Genomic DNA, 24852 nt, shown 5'->3' with positions numbered 1-24852 from the left:
AATGAACTCCAAATGATCTTTTGTGTGTTTATAACAAAGGCTGCAGCTCTCGTGCATATTTATAAGGATGGATCTGTGCTGGTGAGCCACGGTGGGGCGGAGATGGGTCAAGGCTTACACACTAAAGTCCAACAGGTACCGCTTTCTGCGCTGATCTGCAACCATTTCAGAGTTTTTGGGCTGATCTCATGGGTTTTCTCACAGGTGGCGAGTCGAGAGCTGAATATTCCTACTTCTCTCATCCACATCTCTGAAACCAGCACACAATGCGTCCCGAATACCTGCCCGTCCGCTGCGTCCTTTGGTACCGACGCCAACGGGATGGCTGTGCAGGTATGGGACACCAGATTGTGAAGCACCAGATCAGATCAACATCATTTATTGATCTTAAAGGATTTATGTCTTCTGTCTGTAGGAGGTTTTGAAGAAATCATTAAATGAATGCATTCTGAATGCCTTTTTATGCTTTTAACGTCTGTTTTTGGATTGGTAAAATAATTTTTTTGCAGGATGCCTGCCAAATACTGTACAAAAGACTCGAGCCAATCAGAAAGAAGGATCCTGAGGGAACATGGCAGAACTGGGTAAAGTTGACAAACCATTAAAAATTTTTGTTTTTGAATAATTAATAAATTCTATAAAGTCCCAACGTTTGGACTTTAAAATCTGATTGAATCAGCCACGTTCAAAGCCATTGTAAAATAGCCTGTAATCTGTAATCTATACTATACACACACCGATCGGGCATAACATTATGACCACTGACAGGTGAACAGGTGCGATATATTAGGCAGCAAGTGAACATTTTGTCCTCAAAGTTGATCTGTTAGAAGCAGGAAAAATGGGCAAACGTAAGGATTTGAGCGAGTTTGACAAGGGCCATTTTGATGGCTAGACGACTGGGTCAGAGCATCTCCAAAACTGCAGCTCTTGTGGGGTGTTCCCGGTCTGCAGTGGTCAGTCTCTATCAAAAGTGCTCCAAGGAAGGAACAGTGGAGAACCGGCGACAGGGTCATGGGCGGCCGAGGCTCGTTGATGCATGTGGGGAGTAGGGATGCAATGGGATAATGGGAAAAGTACTGGGAAATTACCGGTATATATTTTATTTCAAATGGTATAATATCATGATTTTGCTCATTTCGGTATATGCTGCTTTTCCGAAGTTCACCGCTAAATGGCAGTGCACAACCCAAACTGACGAGAAACCGGCAAATGTGGTGCCATAGAGGAACAAAATGAATACAGCAGTTGATTCTCACTCAACACGCCCAAAACTAATTAATAAAGAGAGGATTAGACGTGAAATTTGGAATTACTTTGCTTATAAAACTGCTGAAGAACCATCAAACCTTGCCAAGCATCTGCCACTTGCCATTCCTGTCTTGTATAAGACATTAAGAGATCGACAGGTGAGTGCATAATTCAAACGATCTAATTAAGTTGGACATTTATTTTCTTTTAACACTCGTCAACGCACATAAGATCTTATTGTTTAAATATCATGAAATCTCCAGCTTTCGTTTCAACCAGTGATGTTTAGATTTCATATTTGCACGCATACTATTGCACTATTTACATTCGCGAAAGACATAACCAACTGCGTTTATGTGACTGCTCACTAAAGATGGATATTTTTGACATCATTGTGTGTCTATTTGACTAAGGAAAAACTACTTAATTTGGAATGCGCAAGCTCTTTAGGCTTGTGTGTTTGTTGCTGGTATGAGCGCAAAGAAAACTCTCTCAAAGAGCTCCCATACCATGTATTATGAAATTCTATAAAATCGCTTGCATGTTCAAATTGGCAAGGTTTAAAAAGACGTGGGCAAGTGATTTCCGTCAGCTCCCGAAACGACGTCAAAGTGTTGAATCTGAGCGCGCAGATTGCTTTAGTGTAGGTATGATGTCTTTTAAAGCCAGAAGCAATTTGCTCATTTTGAGAGCTAGAGAAGTATTGCTGAAATTACTTCTTACAAAATAGTTAACAAATGCCTGATTTGATGTGATTAATCTTTGTTGATTAATTTAATAATAAACATTTGCGGTAATTTCCCGCTTCATAAAACCCCAAACTTGCGAGAGTGAGTAAAATGATCCGCAATACCAAAATTCAGACCCTGTATGGTATCGATTTAATATCGGTACTTCGGTATTAGATTGTGGTACCATACCGAAGCCAAAATTGTGGTATCTAGCCATCCCTAGTGGGGAGCGAAGGCTGGCCTGTGTGGTCCGATCAAACAGACGAGCTACTGGAGCTCAAATTACTCAAGAAGTTAATGCTGGTTCTGATAGAAAGGTGTCAGAATACACAGAGCATCAGTTTGTTGCGTATGGGGCGGCACAGCCGCTGACCAGTGAGGGTGCCCATGCTGACCCCTGACCCCACCCAAAGCACCAACAGTGGCACGTGAGCATCAGAACTGGACCACTGGGGGCAATGGGAGAAGGTGGCCTGGTCTGATGAATCACGTGTTCTTCTACATCACGTGGATTGCCGGGTGTGTGTGCGTGGCTTACCTGGGGAACACATGGCACCAGGTGCACTATGGGAAGAAGGCAAGCCGGCGGAGGCAGTGATGCTTTGGGCAATGTTCTGCTGGGAAACCTTGAGTCCTGCCATCCATGTGGATGTTACTTTGACACGTACCACCTACCTAAGCATTGCTGCAGACCATGTACACCCTTTCATGGAAACGGTATTCCCTGGTGGCTGTGGCTCTTTCAGCAGATAATGCGCCGCAACAAAGCAAAAATGCTTCAGGAATGGTTTGAGGAGCACAACAACGAGTTTGAGGTGTTGACTCAGCCTTCAAATTCCCCAGATCTCAATCCAATCGAGCATCTGTGGGATGTGCTGAACAAACAAGTCCGATCCATGGAGGCCCCACCTCGTAACTTACAGGACTTAAAGGATCTGCTGCTAACATCTTGGTGCCAGATACCACACCTTCAGGGGTCTAGTGCAGTGTTTCCCAACCTTTTTTCGGTCATGGCACCCTTTGAAAATGTTCTCCATTTTGTGGCACCCCCTCGCATACGTTACACTAGGTGTAACGGTACAGATTGCTCACGGTTCGGTTTGTATCACGGTTTTAGGTTCACGGTTTCGGTACGGTTCAGTATTTGCTATGTTCAGGGAAAAAAGGGACTACTGTCAAATAAAAATAAAGAAACTAATAAGAACAAATAATTTAAATACAAGCAGCAGCACAAATAAATACTATTGAGCTAAGATACTAATAAAATAAACTATGCTTTTCAGGTTTTTCAGGTAGACCTACGTCTAACATTAGTTTTCAGGTACAGAAATTGATCAAATGTAAAATAACATTGCATATTTGAGTCTATAAATTAAAGATTAATCCTATTAAACTTACAAAAGCTATTCAATCAAGAGCAGTGAGTGATGTCCTTGTCTTTTGTTGTTTGACATTAAACAGACAGCAGTAAAGGCTACTGCCCCTTTAAGACCTAATCGGATATGCGTCGTCTTTCGCGACTGTATAAAGTTTACTTAAGGCATATACAGACTATGTCTGCTAGAATACTCAAGATGGACATGTTGACATACTTTTTGTGTGAGTTTGTCCGTTCAAGAGCGAGACTTGAAAGAGAACTCAATATCTGCGCGCTGAGAGACGTGTGCGCGCTTTCGGATGAGTGCACAGAGACACATTTTCTCACAGCGCGCGCGACTTCTCATTCGCGTCTTCTGGCACTACACCCGGGTGATGACGGCGAAAATGACTGATCATATTCGAACATACGGCAGCACTAGCATGCATTGAACAAAGTTTACAAAGAGAGAATAATTTGAAAAATTTGAAGAAAAAAAAATTATGGTCTTGTGGAGTCCATGCCTCCACGGGTCAGGGCTGTTTTGGCAGAAAAAGGGGGACCAACACAATATTAGGAAGGTGGTCATAATGTTATGGTTACGTGTTACAGGGACACTGTTATTTTTTATTGCCATCACTAATTTTGTTATATTTTATTTTTGTACTCATTTGCTTTAAATGATGTCTTTTAAAGATAATGACAGCATTTTTGGAGAAGATCAGTCTGTCAGCCACTGGATACTTCAGGTAAAGCATCCACATTTCATTTAAAAGGAGCAGTTTTGTTTCTCAAATGTGCTTTGAGACATTAAAAGTGTTAGCTGAGAGTGTTTTTCAACAGCGTGATCTTCAGCGCATCATCAAAGACGAGAACAAAGGCTTAAAACTAGACAAAACATGGCGTGTCGTTTGAAGCTTTAGCGTTTGGTCTGCTTTCAGAGGTCAGGATCTGGACATGGACTGGGAGAAGCAGGAAGGCAGGCCGTACGCTTACTTCACATACGCCGTGTGCTGCAGTGAGGTGGAGCTGGACTGTTTGACCGGAGAGTACAGGGTAAATCCAGATGCTGCTGAAGATTTGAGGCAGTTTATCTATCACTGGAAAATTCATCTGACATGCTGGATCTTTTCCTCATAGACCTTGAGGACGGATATTGTAGTTGACATCGGCAGAAGTATAAATCCGTCCATTGACATCGGTCAGGTAAGATGATTTTCCTTTGCTTACTAGAAATGGACCTTTATTAAATACCAGAATATATCATTTAAACAGAAGTGGTTAATAGATATATCTGATTAATTAGCAATATTGGTCATATTTTGAGATTAACACCTTTGTCCAGTAACTGTACTAAAATAGCAGAAGTGTTAGCGCCCCCTTGTGCCAGGTCCAAGAGTAAATTGAGAAAAATATATTTTTTAAAAATCATTTTAATAATGTAGTTTATCATTTTATCAAATTTAAACATTTGAATAATTTCTGTTTACCTCATACATATATATATGTATATATATAACTTTATTTAATTAAAAAAATCTTCTTTTTTTTTTACTGTCATGAATATAGTCTATGGAGACTATAATTTCTGTTTACCTCATACATACATATACATATATATATATATATATTATAATATATAATTATATATATATTATTATTATTTTTTTTTTTTATTGTCATGAGTATAGTCTATGGAGGACAAGAAATTATTTAAGTATAAATAAATAAATATGTAAATGCAGAATTAAATAAATAAATGTAGAAGTACATAAATATATATATATATATATATATATATATATATATATATATATATATATATATATATATATATATATATATATATATATATATATATGTATATATGTATATGTATGAAGAAATAAATATAGAAATAAATACAGAAATATAGAAATAAATGGATAATTAAATAATTCAATTGTGAAATAAGTAAATAAACGCAGATATGCATAAATGATGAATACATAAATAAATAATTTTGTCAAAAGTATAATTTATAATTGTGCTATTTTTGTATCATTTATGTTATACTATAATATTTCTACATTTATTTATTTATGTGTACGTATGTTAATAAGGTAGGCGGTCCTAACCTCTCCCAATGCAGGATTGGTCAATTAGGCAAACCAGTCAGATTTATTATTTATTCATTATTTATTTATATATTTCTACATTTATTTTTAATTCTGCATTTACGTATTTATTAATTTATTTATTTATACTTAAGTAATTTATCATCCTCCATAATAGTCTCAGGTGATTTTATATTTATTGATTGATTGATTGTCATGAATATAGTCTTTGCTGATTTGGAAATTAATTAATATTTATTTATTGATTGTCATTCATTTATCCTTTGATACAGTAATACATGCATGCATACATACATACATATATATTTATGTATATATTTGTTTATGTATATACCACCAAGTGTTAGCGCACCCTTGTGTCAGGTCCAAGAATACATTTTTTTTTTCCAATAATTTTAATAATGTAGTTCATAATCACCACCAGTTTGATCAAATAAAAAAATGTCTCACCGTTTCCACAAAAATATGAAGCTGGTTAAAACATTGATAATAAGAAGAAATGTTTCTTGGGCATAAAATCATCATATTAGAATGACTTCTGAAGGATCATGTGAAACTGAAGACTGGATGTTTAAAAAATTGAGCTTTGCCATGTATAAAGTATATTAAAATAGAAAACAGCTATTTTAAAAGGCAATATTTCACTATATTACTGTTTTTGCTGTATTTCCGATCAAATAAACGCAGCCTTGGTGAGCAGAAGAGACTCCACTAGAATACATATGTATTTATTCATGTAATACGTCTGTGTTAGATTGAGGGAGCGTTCATGCAAGGTCTGGGTCTCTACACCATGGAGGAGCTCAAGTTTTCTCCATCTGGTGTTCTGTACACACGTGGACCAGGCCAGTACAAGATCCCGGCCTTTTGTGACGTCCCTCTGAAGTTTAACGTCTACCTTTTAGCCGGCTCATCCAACCCTCACGCCATCTATTCATCAAAGGTGATTCACTCTCACTCATCTTCTCCTACGGATGCCTGTGCTCCGAGAGTTCACTTAAATTTATTTTGATTTTGTGGAGCCATTGGGGTTCACTTCACGTCTAAGTGCCTAATTTAGATTTGTGCGATTTTGTACCAATATCTAAATCTGCTCTACACTGAACAAAATCATAAACTAGGGCTGTCAAAAGATTAATCGCGATTAATCGCATCCAAAATAAAAGTTTGTGTTTACATAATATATGTGTGTGTACTCTGTTAATTATTATTTATATATAAATACACACACATTCATGTATATATTTAAGAAATATTTGCATGTATATACATTTATATAATCTATAATATATATGAATATAAATGTTTTATATATAAAAATAATATTTTTTTCTTAAATATATACGTGTTTGTGTTTATTTATATATAAATAATAATTAACAGAGTACACACACATATATTATGTAAACACAAACTTTTATTTTTTGATGCGATTAATCGCGATTAATCTTTTGACAGCCCTAATATAAACGCAACACTTTGAGTTCAGCTCATGGGGGCAAAAACCAAAGAAAAGGAGAAGTGCTCACTAACACAGATTTAGACAGATTTGTGAACAATATTTGAGAGAAATAGACCTTTTGTGTACATAGAAAACGTCTTAGATCTTTGAGTTCAGCTCATGAAAAATGGGGGCCAAAACAAGGGTCGCTTTATAATTTTGTTCGGTGTAGATGTGAAATCTTTGCAAATTGAAGCTTTCGTATTGTGGTGGACTTTCCCTCTTGTTTTAGGGGATCGGAGAACCGACAGTGTTCCTGGGCAGCTCTGTATTCTTTGCTATTAAAGACGCTGTGACTGCAGCCCGAAAAGATGCAGGTTTAACCGGCCCCTTCCAGCTAAACAGCCCTGCCACCCCAGAGCGGGCATGTCTGGCCTGTGCCACACGCTTCACAAAGATGGTATGAGAATTGCAGTAACCCATTTGTGCTCCAAATCTCTATTAAACAAACCCTTGAAGATAAATATGGTTTGTTTTCGGTAGGTCGCACAAAGTCAACCTGGATCAACTTCTGGACCAGCTCAGCCATGGGCTCTGGACATATGAAAACTGCATCATCATCCTATTATTATATTTGTATCTCACTCAAGGCTGTGTTGTTCTTATCAGACATTTATGATTTCACAGTCACTTGACTTATCAGCTGTTAGCCGAAACTAATATACTAAAGCAAAAAACAGACAAAAGATGCTCTGTATGTAATCACATCACAAGACCAATGTATAGTTATGTTTATTAACACATCTGTGAATTGATTTATTACTCATCCTACTATTGGTTATTTAAGCATGTTATGTATTGCTTTTATAAAACATTAACTGCACAATAAAAATATTAAGGACACTAGAAGATATAGTCCCTTACATGTTATCTAAGGTTAATATTTTGACTTGATAACCAGTTTATGAGAGTTTCCAACAGTGAAAAGGAAGTGACAGCTTGCGGTGAGGCATTAAAACGTTTGAATTTGGATGTTTTTCTTCACACATTAATAGCCCAGGGTTTGATTTGTACTTTCTTGTCCACTGGATTCTGTAAAAAAAAGAAAAGAACAAAAAGTGATTGTTTAAGATTATCATCAAGAGCCAAAACAGATAAACTTGAAATAATATATAAAATGTATTAGTCAAATTATTATATATAAGTATACATTTAAAAAAATATATTAATTACTTTATATAAGATGTTAATATTATATAATTTATACTACTATATATGTATACATACATACCACAGATCAGGCATAACATTATGACCACTGACAGATGAAGTGAATAACACAAAGTGAACATTTTGTCCTCAGAGTTGATGTGTTAGAAGCAGGGAAAATGGGCAAGTGTAAGGATTTGAGCGAGTTTGACAAGGGCCAGATTGTGATGGCTAGACGACTGGGTCAGAGCATCTCCAAAACTGCAGCTCTTGTGGGGTGTTCCCGGTCTGCAGTGGTCAGTCTCTATCAAAAGTGCTCCAAGGAAGGCACAGTGGTGAACCGGCGACAGGGTCATTGATGCACGTGGGGAGCGAAGGCTGGCCCGTGTGGTCCGATCAAATAGACGAGCTACTGGAGCTCAAATTGCTCAAGAAGTTAATGCTGGTTCTGATAGAAAGGTGTCAGAATACACAGAGCACCGCAGTTTGTTGTGTATGGGGCGGCATAGCCGCTGACCAGTCAGGTGCCCATGCTGACCCCTGTCCACGGCCGAAAGCACCAACAGTGGGCACGTTTATATATTATATACAGGTGCTGGTCATATAATTAGAATATCATCAAAAAGTTGATTTATTTAACTAATTCCATTCAAAAAGTGAAACGTGTATATTATATTCATTCATTACACACAGACTGATATATTTCAAATGTTTATTTCTTTTAATTTTGATGATTACAACTGACAACTAAGGAAAATCCCAAATTCAGTATCTCAGAAAATTAGAATATTGTGAAAAGGTTCAATATTGAAGACACCTGGTGCTACACTCTAATCAGCTAATTAACTCAAAACACCTGCAAAGGCCTTTAAATGGTCTCTCAGTCTAGTTCTGTAGGCTACACAATCATGGGGAAGACTGCTGACTTGACAGTCCAAAAGACGACCATTGACATCTTGCACAAGGAGGGCAAGACACAAAAGGTCATTGCAAAATAAACTGGCAGTTCATAGAGCTCTGTGTCCAAGAACATTAATAGAGCGGCGAAGGGAAGGAAAAGATGTGGTAGAAAAAAGTGTACAAGCAATAGGGATAACCGCACACTGGAGAGGATTGTGAAACAAAACCCATTCAAAAATGTGGGGGAGATTCACAAAGAGTGGACTGCAGCTGGAGTCAGTGCTTCAAGAACCACTACGCACAGACGTATGCAAGACATGGGTTTCAGCTGTCGCAATCCTTGTGTCAAGCCACTCTTGAACAACAGACAGCGTCAGAAGCGTCTTGCCTGGGCCAAAGACAAAAAGGACTGGACTGCTGCTGAGTGCTCCAAAGTTATGTTCTCTGATGAAAGTACATTTTGCATTTCTTTTGGAAATCAGGGTCCCAGAGTCTGGAGGAAGAGAGGAGAGGCACACAATCCACGTTGCTTGAGGTCCAGTGTAAAGTTTCCACAGTCAGTGATGGTTTGGGGTGCCATGTCATCTGCTGGTGTTGGTCCACTGTGTTTTCTAAAGGTCCAAGGTCAACGCAGCCGTATACCAGGAAGTTTTAGAGCACTTCATACTTCCTGCTGCTGACCAACTTTATGGAGATGCAGATTTCATTTTCCAAAAAGAAAATCTATGGGGTATTGTGAAGAGGAAGATGCGATATGCCAGACCCAACAATGCAGAAGAGCTGAAGGCCACTATCAGAGCAACCTGGGCTCTCATAACACCTGAGCAGAGCCACAGACTGATCTCCTCATGCCACGCCGCATTGCTGCAGTAATTCAGGCAAAAGGAGCCCCAACTAAGTATTGAGTGCTGGACATGCTCATACTTTTCATGTTCATACTTTTCAGTTGGCCAAGATTTCTAAAAATCCTTTCTTTGTATTTGTCATAAGTAATATTCTAATTTTCTGAGATACTGAATTTGGGATTATAATCATCAAAATTAAAAGAAATAATCATTTGAAATATATCAGTCTGTGTGTAATGAATGAATATAATATGCAAGTTTCACTTTTTGAATGGAATTAGTGAAATAAAACCAGCACCAGTAAGTATATACACAATTTAACAGTTTTTTTATTTATATGAATTTTCACACTGTTCACCCACCATCCTGGTAAAGCAGTCTTCACAGGCCATGCGTATCTTCTCCGCAGTAGCAGGGGAAGAGAAAGGGAAACTGTCGCTCAGGCCTCTCTCCCTTCGTGCAGCCGCAATTGCTTCTTTAATGGCGAAGAATAAAGTGCAGCCGAAAAACACAGGAGGCTCCCCGATCCCCTAAAATTTTAAAAACAAACTTTTCAACCAATATTTCATGAATTAAATTTTCCACTCTGCATAAATATCCTGTTTTCCATGGAAATGTATCAGATTACAGAGGTATACTAGGATGCAAACAGTGTTTATCTGCTTAAACGATTGAAGTCTGCTGTGAACCAGTTTGACCTGAAGAGGTTTGCCATCACAGAAGCCTAGACACAACTTTTGGTGTTTGTTTTGTCTGCAATTATCACTGAGAGGTAAATATGACTAGTTATTTACCATATATTTTTATTTAACCTTCTGGGGTTCTTCATTTATGGGTCACACTCAGGACCTTCGGGTCAAAAATGACCCGGAGGGCAGGATTAAGATAAAAAAGATTTGAGTAAAATCAATTAAATATATTTTTGTTCAATAATATTTTTTCTTTTATTTTTGGATGTTTTGAGATAATTTCTGTGATTATACTATTATACTATTAATTATATGATTTATAATTAATATTTATGCAATAATAATGACCCATTGTTTCCCATTGAATATAATACAAAAATTATACATATATATATATTTCTTTTTTTTAATTAAAGCTGTATTTCATTTTAGAGTCAAGCCTAGGCCTCATGAAAGCAATTTTTTAAATGAGATCGGTGCCATCCGGTGGACACATTGAGCATTTTTATCACACAATAGCACATTTTTAACACTATAGTGGATCTTGCGTTTTATAAAAAAAATGTAAAAAATCGTAGCTTCATCAGAATGGTCCAAAACGTGGTGCTTATTTATTGGTACTTGAACACCCCAAAAAATTGGGGACAGGATTTGAAAAGCCTAAGTGGTCGTAAAAAAAAAAAAAGTCACACTCAGGACCTTCGGGTCAAAAATGACCCCCATAGGAAATTAATGGGAAATTTGTTTTTTGTGCATACAATCTACAAATCAGCCAGGATGCAGAAAAAAAGGACTCAACAGTGAAGGGGTGAATCTCTAAAACATCAAGAGTGCAAAATAGACTCACACACACACACACACACACACACACACACACACACACACACACACACACACACACACACACACACACACACACACACACACTTATACACACAAAAACACATGCACACACAAATGAACGATTCCAATTGCCATTCCAAAAGCTAATTGTGTTTTTGTGTGTGTGTGTGTGTGTGTGTGTGTGTGTGTGTGTGTGTGTGAGTTTTTTTTGTCTGTTTTGCACTCTTGATGTTTTAGAGATTCACCTCTTCATTGCTGAGTCCTTTTTTCTGCATCCTGGCTGATTTGTAGATTGTATGCACAAAAAAAAACTCTGTATTTTCATATTTTTGCCAATTTCCCATTCATTTCCTATGGGGGTCATTTTTGACTCGAAGTGTGGTCCTAAGTGTGACAATTTTTTTTACGACCAGTTAGACTTTTCAAATCCTGTCCCCAATTTTTGGGGGTGTTTTTATACCAAGAACCAATAAAGTCACCAAGTTTTGGACCATTCCGATGAAGCTATGATTTTTAACATTTAAAAAAAAAAAATCGCGCCAGAAATGACCGAAGAACCCCAGAGGGTTAAACAACTTTGACATTCAGGGGGGTTTGTCTTACCTTTGAGGAGTAGATGGCGTGAGGATTGTCAGCGTTGCTCAGCAGATGCACGTTGAGCTGAGGAGGGATGTCACACAGAGCTGGGATTTTATACTGAGAGGGACCCCTGGTCAACAACACGCCTTCAGGGGAAAAATGTAGCTCTTCTATAGTGTAGAGCCCAATTCCCTGGACGAAACCACCCTCGACCTGTAAACACACTGTTTTACTATTTCATTGTTTTTTTCAGAAGAAATTTTGAAATATTCATATTCTGTGCAGTTTGGTTTTACACTTTTACACCCTAATTTACTATGTTTGCATATAGGCTAAGGTACAATAATAACATAACTTTCGTACCTGTCCAACATCCAGAGCAGGGTTTATGCTCCGACCAACATCCATCACAATATCAGTCCTAATGTTCTGTAAAATATTTTCACAGGTCACAAGATTTTCAAATTGTGAATGTACACCAAAAAATTCCGTCATTGACTGAATTGTTTTATTTTTAGCAGTGACAGAAAAATTTGATCTAATTTGTAACTGTAATTCACACTCCTGTCCACTTGGTGGCGAGGGCGCTCTTGATGACTTATCAAGTTATTGGTCAAAGAATGGCTTTTCTGTGACATGTATACAAGCTATTAACGTCTTTTTGGTTGAAACACTGATTGAACCATTTACATGAGACATGATTCGGATTTCGGTAAGTTGGACTGTATCTTTCAACTTATTTTCTGATGTTTGTTTCATTCTTTGACTTGGTAAAGTGGAAGAGATGATTGCGTTCACTTGCACTGAGGTGCTACAGTGATCTCTCGCGCCACATTAAAGAGCGCCAAAACGGTATTTTTTGTTTGAATTTTGTGATAAAATGGACAGAAATTGAAAGCTGAGACTTTGTTTAATATGTTAAAAGTAACAAAGCACAAAGCTTATGGCGGTTTATTGTACAAACAATCTAGATGAAAACTGACCCACAGTCTGTTCAACTTTCTCTTCATAAATAAATAAATGCATAATCTAGCCTATGCTTGCCCTGTAAATTCGTGAATATAAAAACGAAGATGTGAACAAAAACAGAACCTATTAAATGACTTATTATTATTAAAATGAAAATGAGGGATAATAACCCACATGAAAAAATACTATAGTATATAGTAAAATTACTCAAGTAAATACTATAGTGTTTTTGAACTATACTATAGTAAAGATACTACAGTAAATTGTAGTATATAATAGTATTTACTACACTTTGTTAATTTACTGTAGTATATATACTATAGTACGGTTCAAAAACACTATAGTATTTACTTGAGTAATTTTACTATAATATACTATAGTATTTTTTCATGTGGGAATAGATTATGATGGAATTTATACAACCCTGTCCGGACTGCTTAAAGGAACACGCTGACTTTTTGGGACATATTCACCGTATCCTCCAGAGTTAGATAAGTCCATACATACCATTCTCATCTCCGTGTGTGCCATAACTCTGTCTGATGCACTCACTGCTAGCCTAGCTTATAGCACAAAGACTGGAGGTAAACGGCTCCTGTTAGCCTACTGCTCAATAAGTGACAAAATAACGCCAACATTTTCCTATTTACATGTTGTGATGTGTATAGTCACATCATGTACTAAGACCTACGGAAAATAAAAAGTTGTGATTTTCTAGGCCGATATGGCTAAAATCTATACTCTCATTCCTGCGTAATAATCAAGGAACTTTTCTGCTGTACCATGGGTGCAGCGGCGCAATGATATTACGCAGCGCCTGAAAATAGTCCCTAGCGCTCTCTATGCAAGCATGTTGTCACGTTGGTTATGTTGACAGAAGTTAGCCCATTTTCAGGCGTTAGCGTGGGTGCGTCAGACAGAGTTATGGAACGCATGGAGATGAGAATGGTATGTATGGACTTCTCTAAGGGGATATGGTGAATAAGATAAAGGAACACGCCGACTTTTTGGGACTTTTAGTCTAACGCGACCTCTGATATGTATACACGTAACCTGAAAAAATGTCAGCCTTAAGAATCTAGGCCACTGACAAATAAATAACTGCTTATGAATATTTAATATAACATATCACAATGCATTCCATAGCGAAATTATGTTCATTTTTTTTATTTATTATTTTTTTTATACATTTGAATAAAAAAAGACAAGCACCTTGTGATCTCCTGTCAAGCAGTCAATTTCCACCTCTGAGCAACAGGCACCGAAAGTAAAGTAATAGTATGCGTTGCCCTCACTCTTCTCCCAGTCAACACTGGTGTGGGGCCCCCTGTTATAAGAATATCATTTATTTGTTATTAGTCATTTATTTATTTTGTATTTACTAAGACACATTCAATCAACTCTTTATCAAAATATCTAATCTCAAACAATTGGATGCTCAACATTTTATCATGCCGGTGTCCTGACATCTCATTCTACCCATCAGATTGTCCTACCAGGACTTACTGCGCATGCGCACATCAATATTTAAAGGTCCTGTTCTTCGTGATCCCATTTTTCAAACTTTAGTTAGTGTGTAATGTTGCTGTTAGAGCATAAATAATACCTGTAAAATTATAAAGCTCAAAGTTCAATGCCAAGCGAGGTATTTTATTTAACAGAAGTTCCCTTTCAAAACCTACAGCGAACGGCCGGTTTGGACGACATCCCTGTACATCCTGCTTTAATGACGTCAGTAGAACAGACTAACCTCCGCCCACAAGAATACGCAAAAAAGGGGGCGTGGTTTTGTTGCTCTCCCACGTGGAGAAGAGGAAGTGTTGCGTTCGTAGAGTGTGTTTGTCGCCATGTCGTCGAGACGCTGTTATTTTCATCCCAGAGTCAAATCCCCTTTGTTTGGCCTTCAGTGACGCTGTACTTTGAGCGCGTTCATCTCCCCGTTATGGTGAGAGGCGTGACCTTTCCTTGCAACGTGCGCTAAGCTGATGTCGAATCACAAAACGGGAACCGCTGGCACAATCAGAACTCATTACGTATTTCTGAAGGAGGGACTTCATAGAACAGGGAAATCCTCAAGCCGTTTTTAGGACCGTGAAAACGGCGGTATACAGATAAGTCAAGTCAACTTTATTTATATAGCGCTTTTAACAATGTAGATTGTTTCAAAGCAGCTTTACAGTGTTAAACAGGAAAATAATGCAGCATAATTTTATTCAGCTGTATAGCCATTCTGGAAAAAACGCTGATGCCATCAGTTCATTTCAATTATCATACAGTAACAGTGTGGGCTTTAGATCAATAATTAGATCAGTAATTTAGTTTAAATGGTTAATTTAGTTTAATTAGATTTATTTCGATGTTTAGTTGAAAAATTTAGTGTCCCCAAATGAGCACGCCAAGCCAGAGGCAACAGATAAGTAAATTGTGTGAAAAATACAGTTTTTTTACACGCGAAACATGAACACATGTTATATTGAACACTGTAAACACAATCAAAGCTTTAAAAAAAACAGGAAAAACAGGACCTTTAATATTTTTTTTTTAAATATTTACATAGTTTTAAGGGTAGGGGTTGGTATAGATATTAATAAAGCCTCAAATCGCATGAATATATTGCTGGTAGCACAATCTGATAGGTGTTGATTTGTGCTACCGACTGTATTAATGGGAGGTAGCAAAATCTGACAAGGTAGGACAAATCGACAGAACACTGACTATGTTATGCTACCGCAAGGTCGAACACTTACATAAAGAAACCTGTTGCTGACAAACTGATCTTCTGGCAATATGCTTCCACCACCTGGAAACATGGCAGACAAGTGATTCTCATTTGGCTGTCATCTTTAATTCACTTTGTATTATACAATTGAGTATTTGGATGTCACTATTACTAACCAGTTGCTGCCAGGTGTAGTCTGGATGTTTCTTAATTAGTGGCTCCAGACGTCTCATTAGTTTCTCACAACCATTCTACATGCAAAATATTACAATTTCAGGCATGAAAAAGAACATACATAAAGTAAATGGATGACTGTATACCTTGACCGCCATCCCAACAGCATCCGTGCCAAAGGACGCAGCGGATGGTGCAGCATTGGGCACATTTCCCGTACAGGTCTCCTTGATGTGAATCGAAGACATTGGAACCTTCAAAATGCGACTGGCAATCTGCAATTTGACGAAGATTAACGTGATCTTGTGGCTGGAATATTTCATGTGATGTATATATTTGGATCCATTGTTTGACACTGAGACTCATCGTACCTGTGTGGCTTTGGTGTTGATACCTTGACCCATCTCGGTTCCCCCATGAGAGATGAGAACCGATCCATCTTTGTAGATGTTCACCGATGCTGCTCCCTGAAGAGAATACCAAGAAAATGTTCCAAGATTGGATATTCTTCATAGTAGTGTTGACTTTTTCTGGCTATCACCAGACCAAGCTCAATTTAAGATTGAACATTGGTCTGGGGAGTCTGCTATGTATTTTCTACTGCACAAGAGGCATGATAAACGAGCATAATTCAAATGACTCTGTTAGGGCTGTAATCTCCCAGTCGATTAGTCGATTATTAGTCAATACGTTCTGGCTCGACCAAAATTCTGATTGGTCGATTTTTTGCGTTTCATTTCATCAGTTTTGCCGCGCCGCGTTCATTTTCATCAGGTGGAAAGCACTAATTGCTAATGTTTTCAGAGCAGCCCTGTTTCACAGGTAACAGACTGTCTTCAGAACACCCCCATTGTTTCCACTTCTTTTGGATTAGTCCAACCCACTGGAGAAGAGAGACAGATTGAAGAAGGCTAGTTTTCTTGTATATTATTTATTTAATTGTGAGAGCTTTTTTTCTGCTCTTGATCTGGCTTGTTTAATAAATATTCCTTTTTTATTAAAGTGGACGTGCCTTTTGTGTTTAAGAGTAAAAGCTTTAAGTTAATAGTCTATTCGTGTCTCAGCCGTGAAGCTGAGCTGATCCTATGTTCACAGAGAGGCTGAAATGATAGCGTCTGTCAGTTATTATAATACATATGACAAAAACAATTGTCTAAATTATGTTCCATATTCCTCAAAAGTTCTTGTGATGATATCTAGTTGACAACACATAGTACTATATTTTCGGAAATCATAGGCTATGATATTGCGCAGGTGCACGTGATGCACCGCTGTCAGAGGCGACAGACTCGTGTGTCAGACTCATTTCAGTGCAAAATAATCAGCTCAAAAACTATTTAATATTCTGCAAATAGCCTACTAGTTTTTTATGTTTATTTATAATTAATTTAGGCAGACAACAAGGCTACCAAGTACTGCGCACAGTGCGCAGCTTATTCGTTAACGTTTTTTTTTTTAACGTCATTTTAGTCGAAAATTTCAGGACTTCAGTCGACCAAGATTTTCTTTGGTTGATTACAGCCCTAGACTCTGTATTCAATTGGATAGTCCTTCAACCAATGAGACCTCAAGTGGCGTGATAAACGGGCATCGATCCATCGCTTCTCTATCCGTCAAGTCAACTTTATTTATATAGCGCTTTTAACAATGCAGATTGTTTCAAAGCAGCTTCACAGTGTTAAACAGGAAAATAATGCAACAGAATTGTATTCAGCCGTGTACCCGTTCCGGAGAAAACGGTGATGTCATCCGCTCATTTCAATTATCATACAGTGGCAATGTGGGCATTAGATAAGTAATTAGATCAGTAATTTATATGGTTAATTTAGTTTAATAATTAGATTTATTTGGATATTTAGTTGAAAAATTTATTTATTTATACATAAATAAAGTGTTTTTGGCTAGCAAGCCAAGCCAGAGGCAACAGTGGCAAGGAAACCAAAACTCCATCAGGTGACCTAATGGAGAAAAATAAACCTTGGGAGAAACCAGGCTCAGTCGGGGTGCCAGTTTTCCTCTGGCCAATTAACAAACAGCGTATGATTATTATTCTGGCAACTTTACAGGTCACAGGTCATAATAGATCGGAATATTCAAAAGATCTGAGGCAACATGCCAGAGACGGTTTATTGAGGATGATGTATTGATTAAACAATTATTAAAGTGCAATATGTGAAATATCGGAGCCGTCAGGCCAGAGACGGGTTTATTGAGGATGACATATCGATTTAACAATTATTAAATAGGAATATTCGAACAATCAGAGTCATCGCGCTGGAGACGGGTTTATTGAGGATGCCGTGTCAATGAGGCAATTTCAGGGGGAGTCTAATTGACACGGTCTCTACAGACACTTCCGTCGTCGTGTTAAACCCACTAATAGCGCGCCAGATGGATTGGTTCCCGCAAAAGAGAATGTACAGTAGGGCTGTCACTTTACGTTCGAAAATCGATTGCACAATCGATCGGACCAACCAACACAAGTTTCGAAAACGAAAATAGGGAATCGATTTTAACCAAATATGTACACTATTATATTTTTTTGAATTAAACAAATAAAAAAGTTATTAACAGGTATTATTAATATGTTGAAATATGTTTTTAAAACTTGCATGAGGTCATATTGTGACAATGCTGTGTGCGTAGAAAAGAATGAGCGCTATTTCCTCCAGAATGGAGAGCAGCTTTCTCTCAGCGCCGCTCGCTCAACCCGAAATGCCCTTTTTGACATGCTGGAACAAATAAATGTCTATCTGAAATTAAATAAATGGCTATAGGGCTGCCCCAACTAAAGCTTTTTTCCTAGTAGGGTAGTTGTTCATTTAAGCTGTTGTTCACGCGGAGCCAGCGCCTCCATGTCATTGTATGCTATATTTTCTTATTATTTATTAAATCAATGCAATATTAGTCGATAAAACAATTGATTAAAATTAAGAAACAATTTATATAAAACAAAATTCGATTTATGAAAAGGAACCACCTTTGCCATCTGACAGCGACCCGCTTTTGTGGTGGAAGATTGGCAGTTCCAAATACCACCACCTTGCGCAGCTGGCAGTGAAGTATCTGAGTGTCCCTGGAACATCAGTGCGGTCGGAGCGCGTCTTCGCAACAGCTGGGCATATAGTGAATAAAAAACGCTCTGCTCTGGACCCCGAAAATGTTGATAGACTTGTTTTCCTGTCCAATAATTTGTAATAGAGCCTTATTTGCACGTTTCATCAGTAACGCCCGCATAAGTGTCGGTTACGTTCAATTAAAAAAAACACATGGCCTGTTCGCAAGCTAAGTTCATTCAAAGTTTCATTTTGAACGGTTGAATAATTACGTTAAATTATGATCCACACGAACTTCACATTCAGTCATTGTGCACAAAATAAATCATCAGAAATATTGCTGACTTGTGCGTGCGTCTCAAGCGCCCTCTTTACTTTCATCCTAATGCCTGTTAGTTGTCCGTGGATTGGCGTAGGAATAGCGTTGAAAATGAAAACGTCATTTAAAATCGATTTTAGAATCGATTCAATGAACACTTGTGTCTCAAAAATCGAACAGGATTTTTTTACAAAAGTGACAGCCCTAATGTACAGGTTTCCAGCCTGAGCTGCAGGGCGAAATCAAATTGCCAGCAGATCAGGCTGGGTTTACCCAGTCTAGTGTTGACTAATACCAAATAAAACATTTAAAGTTGTTGTGTGAAGCTTCAAACCAAACCGCACCATTTTATGAGCAATCTCACAAGTTTTCACCCACCTGGTTATAGAAGCCCTTGGAGAATCCGATTCCAAACTTCAGTGGGACAATGGAGATCCCTCGCTTCTTCCAGTGGTTGTGGGCGTTAAACTGCCCGATGGACAGGCATCGATGGGTATAGTCGGATTTCTCCAGACACTCATTCCAGCACCGCACCATGTCATGCGGGGAAAAGAGCTGCTTGTGGTGGGTGTAGCATTTCTCGTCCTTGTACAAGTTAATGTCTCTCACCTGTAAAGTAGAATTTTGAAATAGAACTGACACTTATTACAAGGATTATCCCTGAGAAGCAACGTCAACAACTCAATAACACCTTGAATCAACACCATTTGAAGTATGTTTAACCAACTTGTTCTGTTTTCAAAAAGGTCCCACCTGATGTGTAGGCAAGCCACACTTGACAGCCACCTCATGTAGCACGCTTTCGATGATGGTCAAACCTTGAGGTCCTCCAAAGCCTCGGAAGGCTGTATATGAGGGTAAGTAGGTCTTGCACACCAGTCCACGTCCACGTAGATGAGGGATCTTGTAACCATTATCCATGTGAAGGAGCGCTTTCTCCATGATCTGGTCGGAAATTACAAATGGTAAACCGTGTGTTACTTGGAGACTAACCTGTATGGGAATTCAAGGTTAACTTGGATCCATGATAGTGTTTGTCTTTGCAAGCCTTGCTCACAGTTCATTATTACGATTAACTTTGAATTTCAGAATATCATCAGGGATTGCCTGTTTATAAATGTTAAATTTGTCTGAAAAAGTCTGAAAAACCAACATACAAATGAGGATTCGTCCAGAGTGCATCCTCCATTACTGTAGTATGTGATGTCAGCAGCCAGGATTGTTCCATCATTCATGTATCCAACCTGAAGGAAAAAGGTGGGACTTAAGCTGTTGTCCAGTGATGTCAAAAATACTATTACCCATAATGCCAAATTACCTTGTACTTCCCCAAGAAAGGGGACCTGCCACTGGTGATGAGCATGTCATCTCCACGTTCTAGTACACATCGCACAGCACGGCCAGTCCTGTAGAGCGAATGTACTTAATTAAAAGCAAATACACTTAAGCAAGTGCCATTCTCTAAAAAGTATGAGTTTCATTTTGCCATACTTGTGAGCGGCCGTAGCAGCGATGGCGGATAATGATGCAATCTTCATGACTTTACCACCAAATCCACCTCCCAGCCTCTTCACATGACATGTGATCTTATTGGAGTCAATGCCAAGCGTGATACCCACCACTTCCTGTTGTTTAAAAAAGGAAATTATGCCAATACTGGGGTGAGATTATGTAAATAGTATCCATCTTATTTCACAATTTCACATTTCAGATGTATTTAATTAGTTTGAATCAGGCAGATTTACATTTTAAAAAATGTATATCTTTATATTGAATCATATTCATCAATGTATGTCATTGGGGTAATACAGACCTGAGTATAAGCTGCATGCTGACTGGCAACAAAGAGCTCCATTTCACTTGCCTCTCCCTTAGGAATCGCAATCAATCCCTGAGTTTCCATGTAGAAATGTTCCTGGCCCCCCATATACATCTCACCTGTGAGAAAGGATTTCTATAAAAAGATTTCTATATAAACAGATTCAGATTTGAATCTGATTCATTCATATTTAATTGTACAAACCCTCCAGTATGTGGTCAGCTTTCTCAAATGCTTCTTCGACATTTCCTCTTTCCAGTTTTCTCTTGGGGTCAAAAAAGGACTGGTGTTCTATGGCCTCCTTAATAAACACAAAGATGTTGTGGTGTTGTGATTAGCAGGAGAAAATGTAAGTGCTACTCCTGAACTTTAGCACTACATTGTGTTTTATTAATGTAATTTTGTTTAGAAATACCTCTATAGTGAAAAAGATAGGTTGGATGTCCTGGTAAGTGATGGCCACCTGTTCAGCTGCTCTTTTAGCTTGTTCTCTGGTCTCAGCCACAATGGCGCCAATAATCTGCCCCACACAGATGACCTGGAAAGGGCAAACAGATGAGACACAGCATTACAATGTACCTGAAATGCAAAAACATCACTGTTGATGGATATTAAAGCTTGAAACATCTCATCTGAGGTAGGAATAATTTAGTATTCAGATGTATTGCTGAACCAGAGAATATTTATTGTGGTACCTCCTCTTCTGCAAAAAGCTCCTCTGGGTTGTTGAACCACAGTCTTCGATTCTGACCAGGAACATCCTTAGCAGAGATGAAGGTGACCACTCCAGGCATGGCTAAAGCCACTGATGCATCTATAGAGCTGATGTGATGATAAGGTTAAGACAAGATTTTGATTCACAAAGAAGTTTAAAAAAAATTGAAGCCCATCCACTTGATGAATTAATTAGTTAGACAAGTTTGGGTACCTCCCTTGTTTTTGCAAAGCTTTGTACTTAACATAGAGTGCACTCCCTTAAGTTAAACACATAAGTCTCTGGACACTAAGACCCTACACATAATCCTCCAGTAGACCCACCTACTCAGGTGAATATAAAGTCCAGACAGAACAGCTCACAGGCATCAAACATCAGCACAGGAACATCCTGAACATCTCCACACACTGAGACAACATGGACACAAGAGCATCCCTCTCCATTCTGCTGCTGCTGTTTGGCGTCTCCCAGGAATTTTCCGTCATGGTAAGATCCTGTCTAGTCTTTCCCTTAAATAATTAACAGTCCTCAAATGAGTCATTTTAAACATCTCGATTTCTTCCACCAGGAGGAGAGGTTTGACGGTGTGTTTGAATCAGAGCCTGAATTTGTGGACATCACTACAAGGATTTTGGAGTCCAACAATGGTGAGGCATCTTGTAGATAAAGCCAGCAATGGGTCACTTTTCTAAAAAGTGATCGGGATTTATGAATATATTGCATTATTTCATCAATATGTTTCTTTTTAAATACAGGATCTTCGGAAATCTTGATTGAAGGAGATCTGGTGTTTCCCAAAACCAGAAATGCTCTCTACTGCTTCAACAACAACTGTTTCTGGAAGAAAAACTCTAACAACATAGTGGAGGTCCCTTTCATAGTGAGCGGTGAATTCTGTACGTGAATCTCCTTCATTCATTGAACATATCTATGATTCATGTAGATTCCATTTTAAACCTGTGGCTCCTTTTTACAGCCAATTATGACAAATCAGTGATTGCGAACGCCATGTCGACCTTTCACGCCAAAACCTGCATCCGCTTTGTGGCTAGATCAAATCAGATTGACTACATCAGTATTGAGAACAAAGATGGGTGAGAACAATCACACAATACCAACAAGAAATATTTAACAGGCTTTAGTTAAAAAAAAAATCAATATGTAACCCTATTTATTTCCTCTCTCCTCTCAGGTGCTTCTCTGATCTGGGAAGAACTGGTGGCAGACAGGTGGTCTCCCTCAGCAGGGGCGGCTGTATGTACAGTGGCATCGTACAGCATGAGCTCAATCATGCCCTGGGCTTCTACCACGAGCAAACCAGGAGCGATCGTGACAAGTATGTCCAAATCAACTGGGAGAACATCTCTCCTGCAATGGCCTACAACTTCCAGAAACAGAACACCAACAACCAAAACACTCCATACGACTACAACTCCATCATGCACTATGGAAACACGGCCTTCGCCATCCAGCCCTGGCTGGAAACCATCACTCCCATTCCTGATGAGTCTGTGCAAATCGGACAAAGGCAGGGAATGTCCCGAATTGACATTCTGAGGATCAACAAGCTGTATGGATGCTGAAGATGAGGCTTGCACACATCATTTAATATAGTTCATGTGTCTGTAGTAGATGAATAATGTAATGAGGTGATGTTTCTGTCTTTTAATGGTGTTGGATTTCTGAAATGTGTGATTGTTTGGGGTTGGGAAAAATAAAGCTGAACTGCAAGACAAACTCAAACTCTATTTGTATTTCAATGTCAAGATTAAGAAAGTGCTTGATTATAGCAGTAAACCTGGTTTAACCTTAGGAGAACTGGTGGACGGCACAGTATATGATTTATAGCATTTTGCAAAAATAGATAACCTGTTAAATGTATAATGTAGATTACATTTTTTTTTAGATTTAGTTCTGGTGTAATCATTTGTTCACACCTGAAAGGAAAGGTTTCCCATTTGATACCTCAATTTTAAAGACTTTTACTTTTATTTATAGCCTCTTCTGGAGTCAGTCGCTCTTGCATCCTCTAATAAAACAAATTCAACTTTTAAAATCACCAAATATTGATAAAGTCCCCAGCAGACATAAGTGTGATCACCTGAAGAACAGAGTGCGCCAAAGATGCAGTTCTAGACATGATGTGAAGTTCTGGTGAAAATAAGGGCTGTGTTCACAATGGACTTTGGTTCCAGAAAATATGGAGATTGAACCAAATGTTTAGTGGGTTAATCCTCTGAACTGATATGCAAAAGGTTGCTGGTTCGATCCCAGCAGTCGCCACCACCTGCGTGTCCTTGAGCAGGGCACGTTTCTCCATGTTACTCCAGGGAGATTGTCCCTGGGATTGTTTGGATAAAAGCGTCTGCCAAATGCATACATGTAAAATGTAGTTTGAGAGCATTCTTCCAGAGCCAGAATGCTGGAAAATTCGCTCCTCATACAAGATCCTAGTAATATTACCGGATAAATTGTGGAAAATATCAGTGTGAAAAGAGCCAGAGACGTTGCCGTGTTGGGTTTGTGTTGCAGTGATGATGTTAGTTATTGTGTAACTGTTTGACTTGGGGAAGAACCATGCAAAAATGTGCATATAGACAAAGATGCAAGAAAGGAAATAAAAATATCTACAGTACAAACAAGAGTGATATCGGGATCTACTTCCCATCAATGGAGGTGACAAAAAGAACCAGATGCATAATGATACCATACACAATGTTATTGTTTGCGGGGATAACAAAATTATAAGAGCGGAACTTTTCAACGTATACACTCACCTAAAGGATTATTAGGAACACCACACTAATACTGTGTTTGACCCCCTTTCGCCTTCAGAACTGCCTTAATTCTATGTGGCATTGATTCAACAAGGTGCTGAATGCATTCTTTAGAAATGTTGGCCCATATTGATAGGATAGCATCTTGCAGTTGATGGAGATTTGTGGGATGCACATCCAGGGCACGAAGCTCCCGTTCCACCAAATCCCAAAAATGCTCTATTGGGTTGAGATCTGGGGGGCCATTTTAGTACAGTGAACTCATTGTCATGTTCAAGAAACCAATTTTAAATGATTTAAGCTTTGTGACATGTGCATTATCCTGCTGGAAGTAGCTGATAT

At 38.4% G+C, this 24852-nt stretch overlaps 3 protein-coding genes across 4 annotated transcripts in view; 2 read left to right on the top strand and 1 right to left on the bottom strand.

The window, feature by feature from the left end:
* aox6 (aldehyde oxidase 6) overlaps window positions 1-7944 on the top strand; it is a 36347-nt gene extending 28403 nt beyond the window's left edge. Inside the window, exons 27-35 of one of the 2 annotated variants that reach the window (XM_079807529.1) lie at window positions 40-135; window positions 205-333; window positions 510-584; window positions 4036-4088; window positions 4281-4395; window positions 4480-4545; window positions 6211-6399; window positions 7190-7357; window positions 7441-7944. In XM_079807529.1, coding sequence (XP_079663655.1) covers window positions 40-135; window positions 205-333; window positions 510-584; window positions 4036-4088; window positions 4281-4395; window positions 4480-4545; window positions 6211-6399; window positions 7190-7357; window positions 7441-7503 — 954 coding nt within the window. In that variant the 3' untranslated portion in view covers window positions 7504-7944. Of the gene's footprint in view, window positions 1-39; window positions 334-509; window positions 585-4035; window positions 4089-4280; window positions 4396-4479; window positions 4546-6210; window positions 6400-7189; window positions 7358-7440 lie in introns of both variants that reach the window. The other variant, XM_079807528.1, reaches the window with a different exon arrangement.
* The window catches only part of aox5 (aldehyde oxidase 5), a gene marked incomplete at both ends in the record, with an annotated part of 36564 nt that continues 19650 nt past the window's right edge, over window positions 7939-24852 (bottom strand). The window contains 18 exons of the mRNA XM_079807089.1: window positions 7939-7989; window positions 10214-10381; window positions 11987-12175; window positions 12326-12391; window positions 14144-14258; window positions 15679-15731; window positions 15827-15901; window positions 15971-16099; window positions 16196-16291; window positions 19578-19808; window positions 19953-20144; window positions 20357-20443; window positions 20518-20605; window positions 20691-20824; window positions 21013-21137; window positions 21223-21319; window positions 21434-21556; window positions 21714-21840. Of these exons, the coding sequence (XP_079663215.1) occupies window positions 7939-7989; window positions 10214-10381; window positions 11987-12175; window positions 12326-12391; window positions 14144-14258; window positions 15679-15731; window positions 15827-15901; window positions 15971-16099; window positions 16196-16291; window positions 19578-19808; window positions 19953-20144; window positions 20357-20443; window positions 20518-20605; window positions 20691-20824; window positions 21013-21137; window positions 21223-21319; window positions 21434-21556; window positions 21714-21840 (2146 nt within the window). The remainder of the gene's footprint in view (window positions 7990-10213; window positions 10382-11986; window positions 12176-12325; window positions 12392-14143; window positions 14259-15678; window positions 15732-15826; window positions 15902-15970; window positions 16100-16195; window positions 16292-19577; window positions 19809-19952; window positions 20145-20356; window positions 20444-20517; window positions 20606-20690; window positions 20825-21012; window positions 21138-21222; window positions 21320-21433; window positions 21557-21713; window positions 21841-24852) is intronic.
* LOC307120487 (hatching enzyme 1.2-like) lies at window positions 22151-23316 on the top strand (the record flags this gene model as incomplete). Its single annotated transcript, XM_079807531.1, has 5 exons — window positions 22151-22219; window positions 22308-22380; window positions 22489-22629; window positions 22710-22827; window positions 22926-23316. The coding sequence occupies 5 exons, from the start codon at window positions 22151-22153 to the stop codon at window positions 23314-23316; spliced, it is 792 nt and encodes a 263-aa protein (XP_079663657.1).

Source organism: Gobio gobio (assembly GCF_949357685.1).
Source record: "Gobio gobio genome assembly, chromosome: 24".
NCBI lineage: Eukaryota > Metazoa > Chordata > Actinopteri > Cypriniformes > Gobionidae > Gobio > Gobio gobio.
Note: the sequence above shows the minus strand (reverse complement) of the source record. Positions and strands in the feature narration are given on the sequence as shown.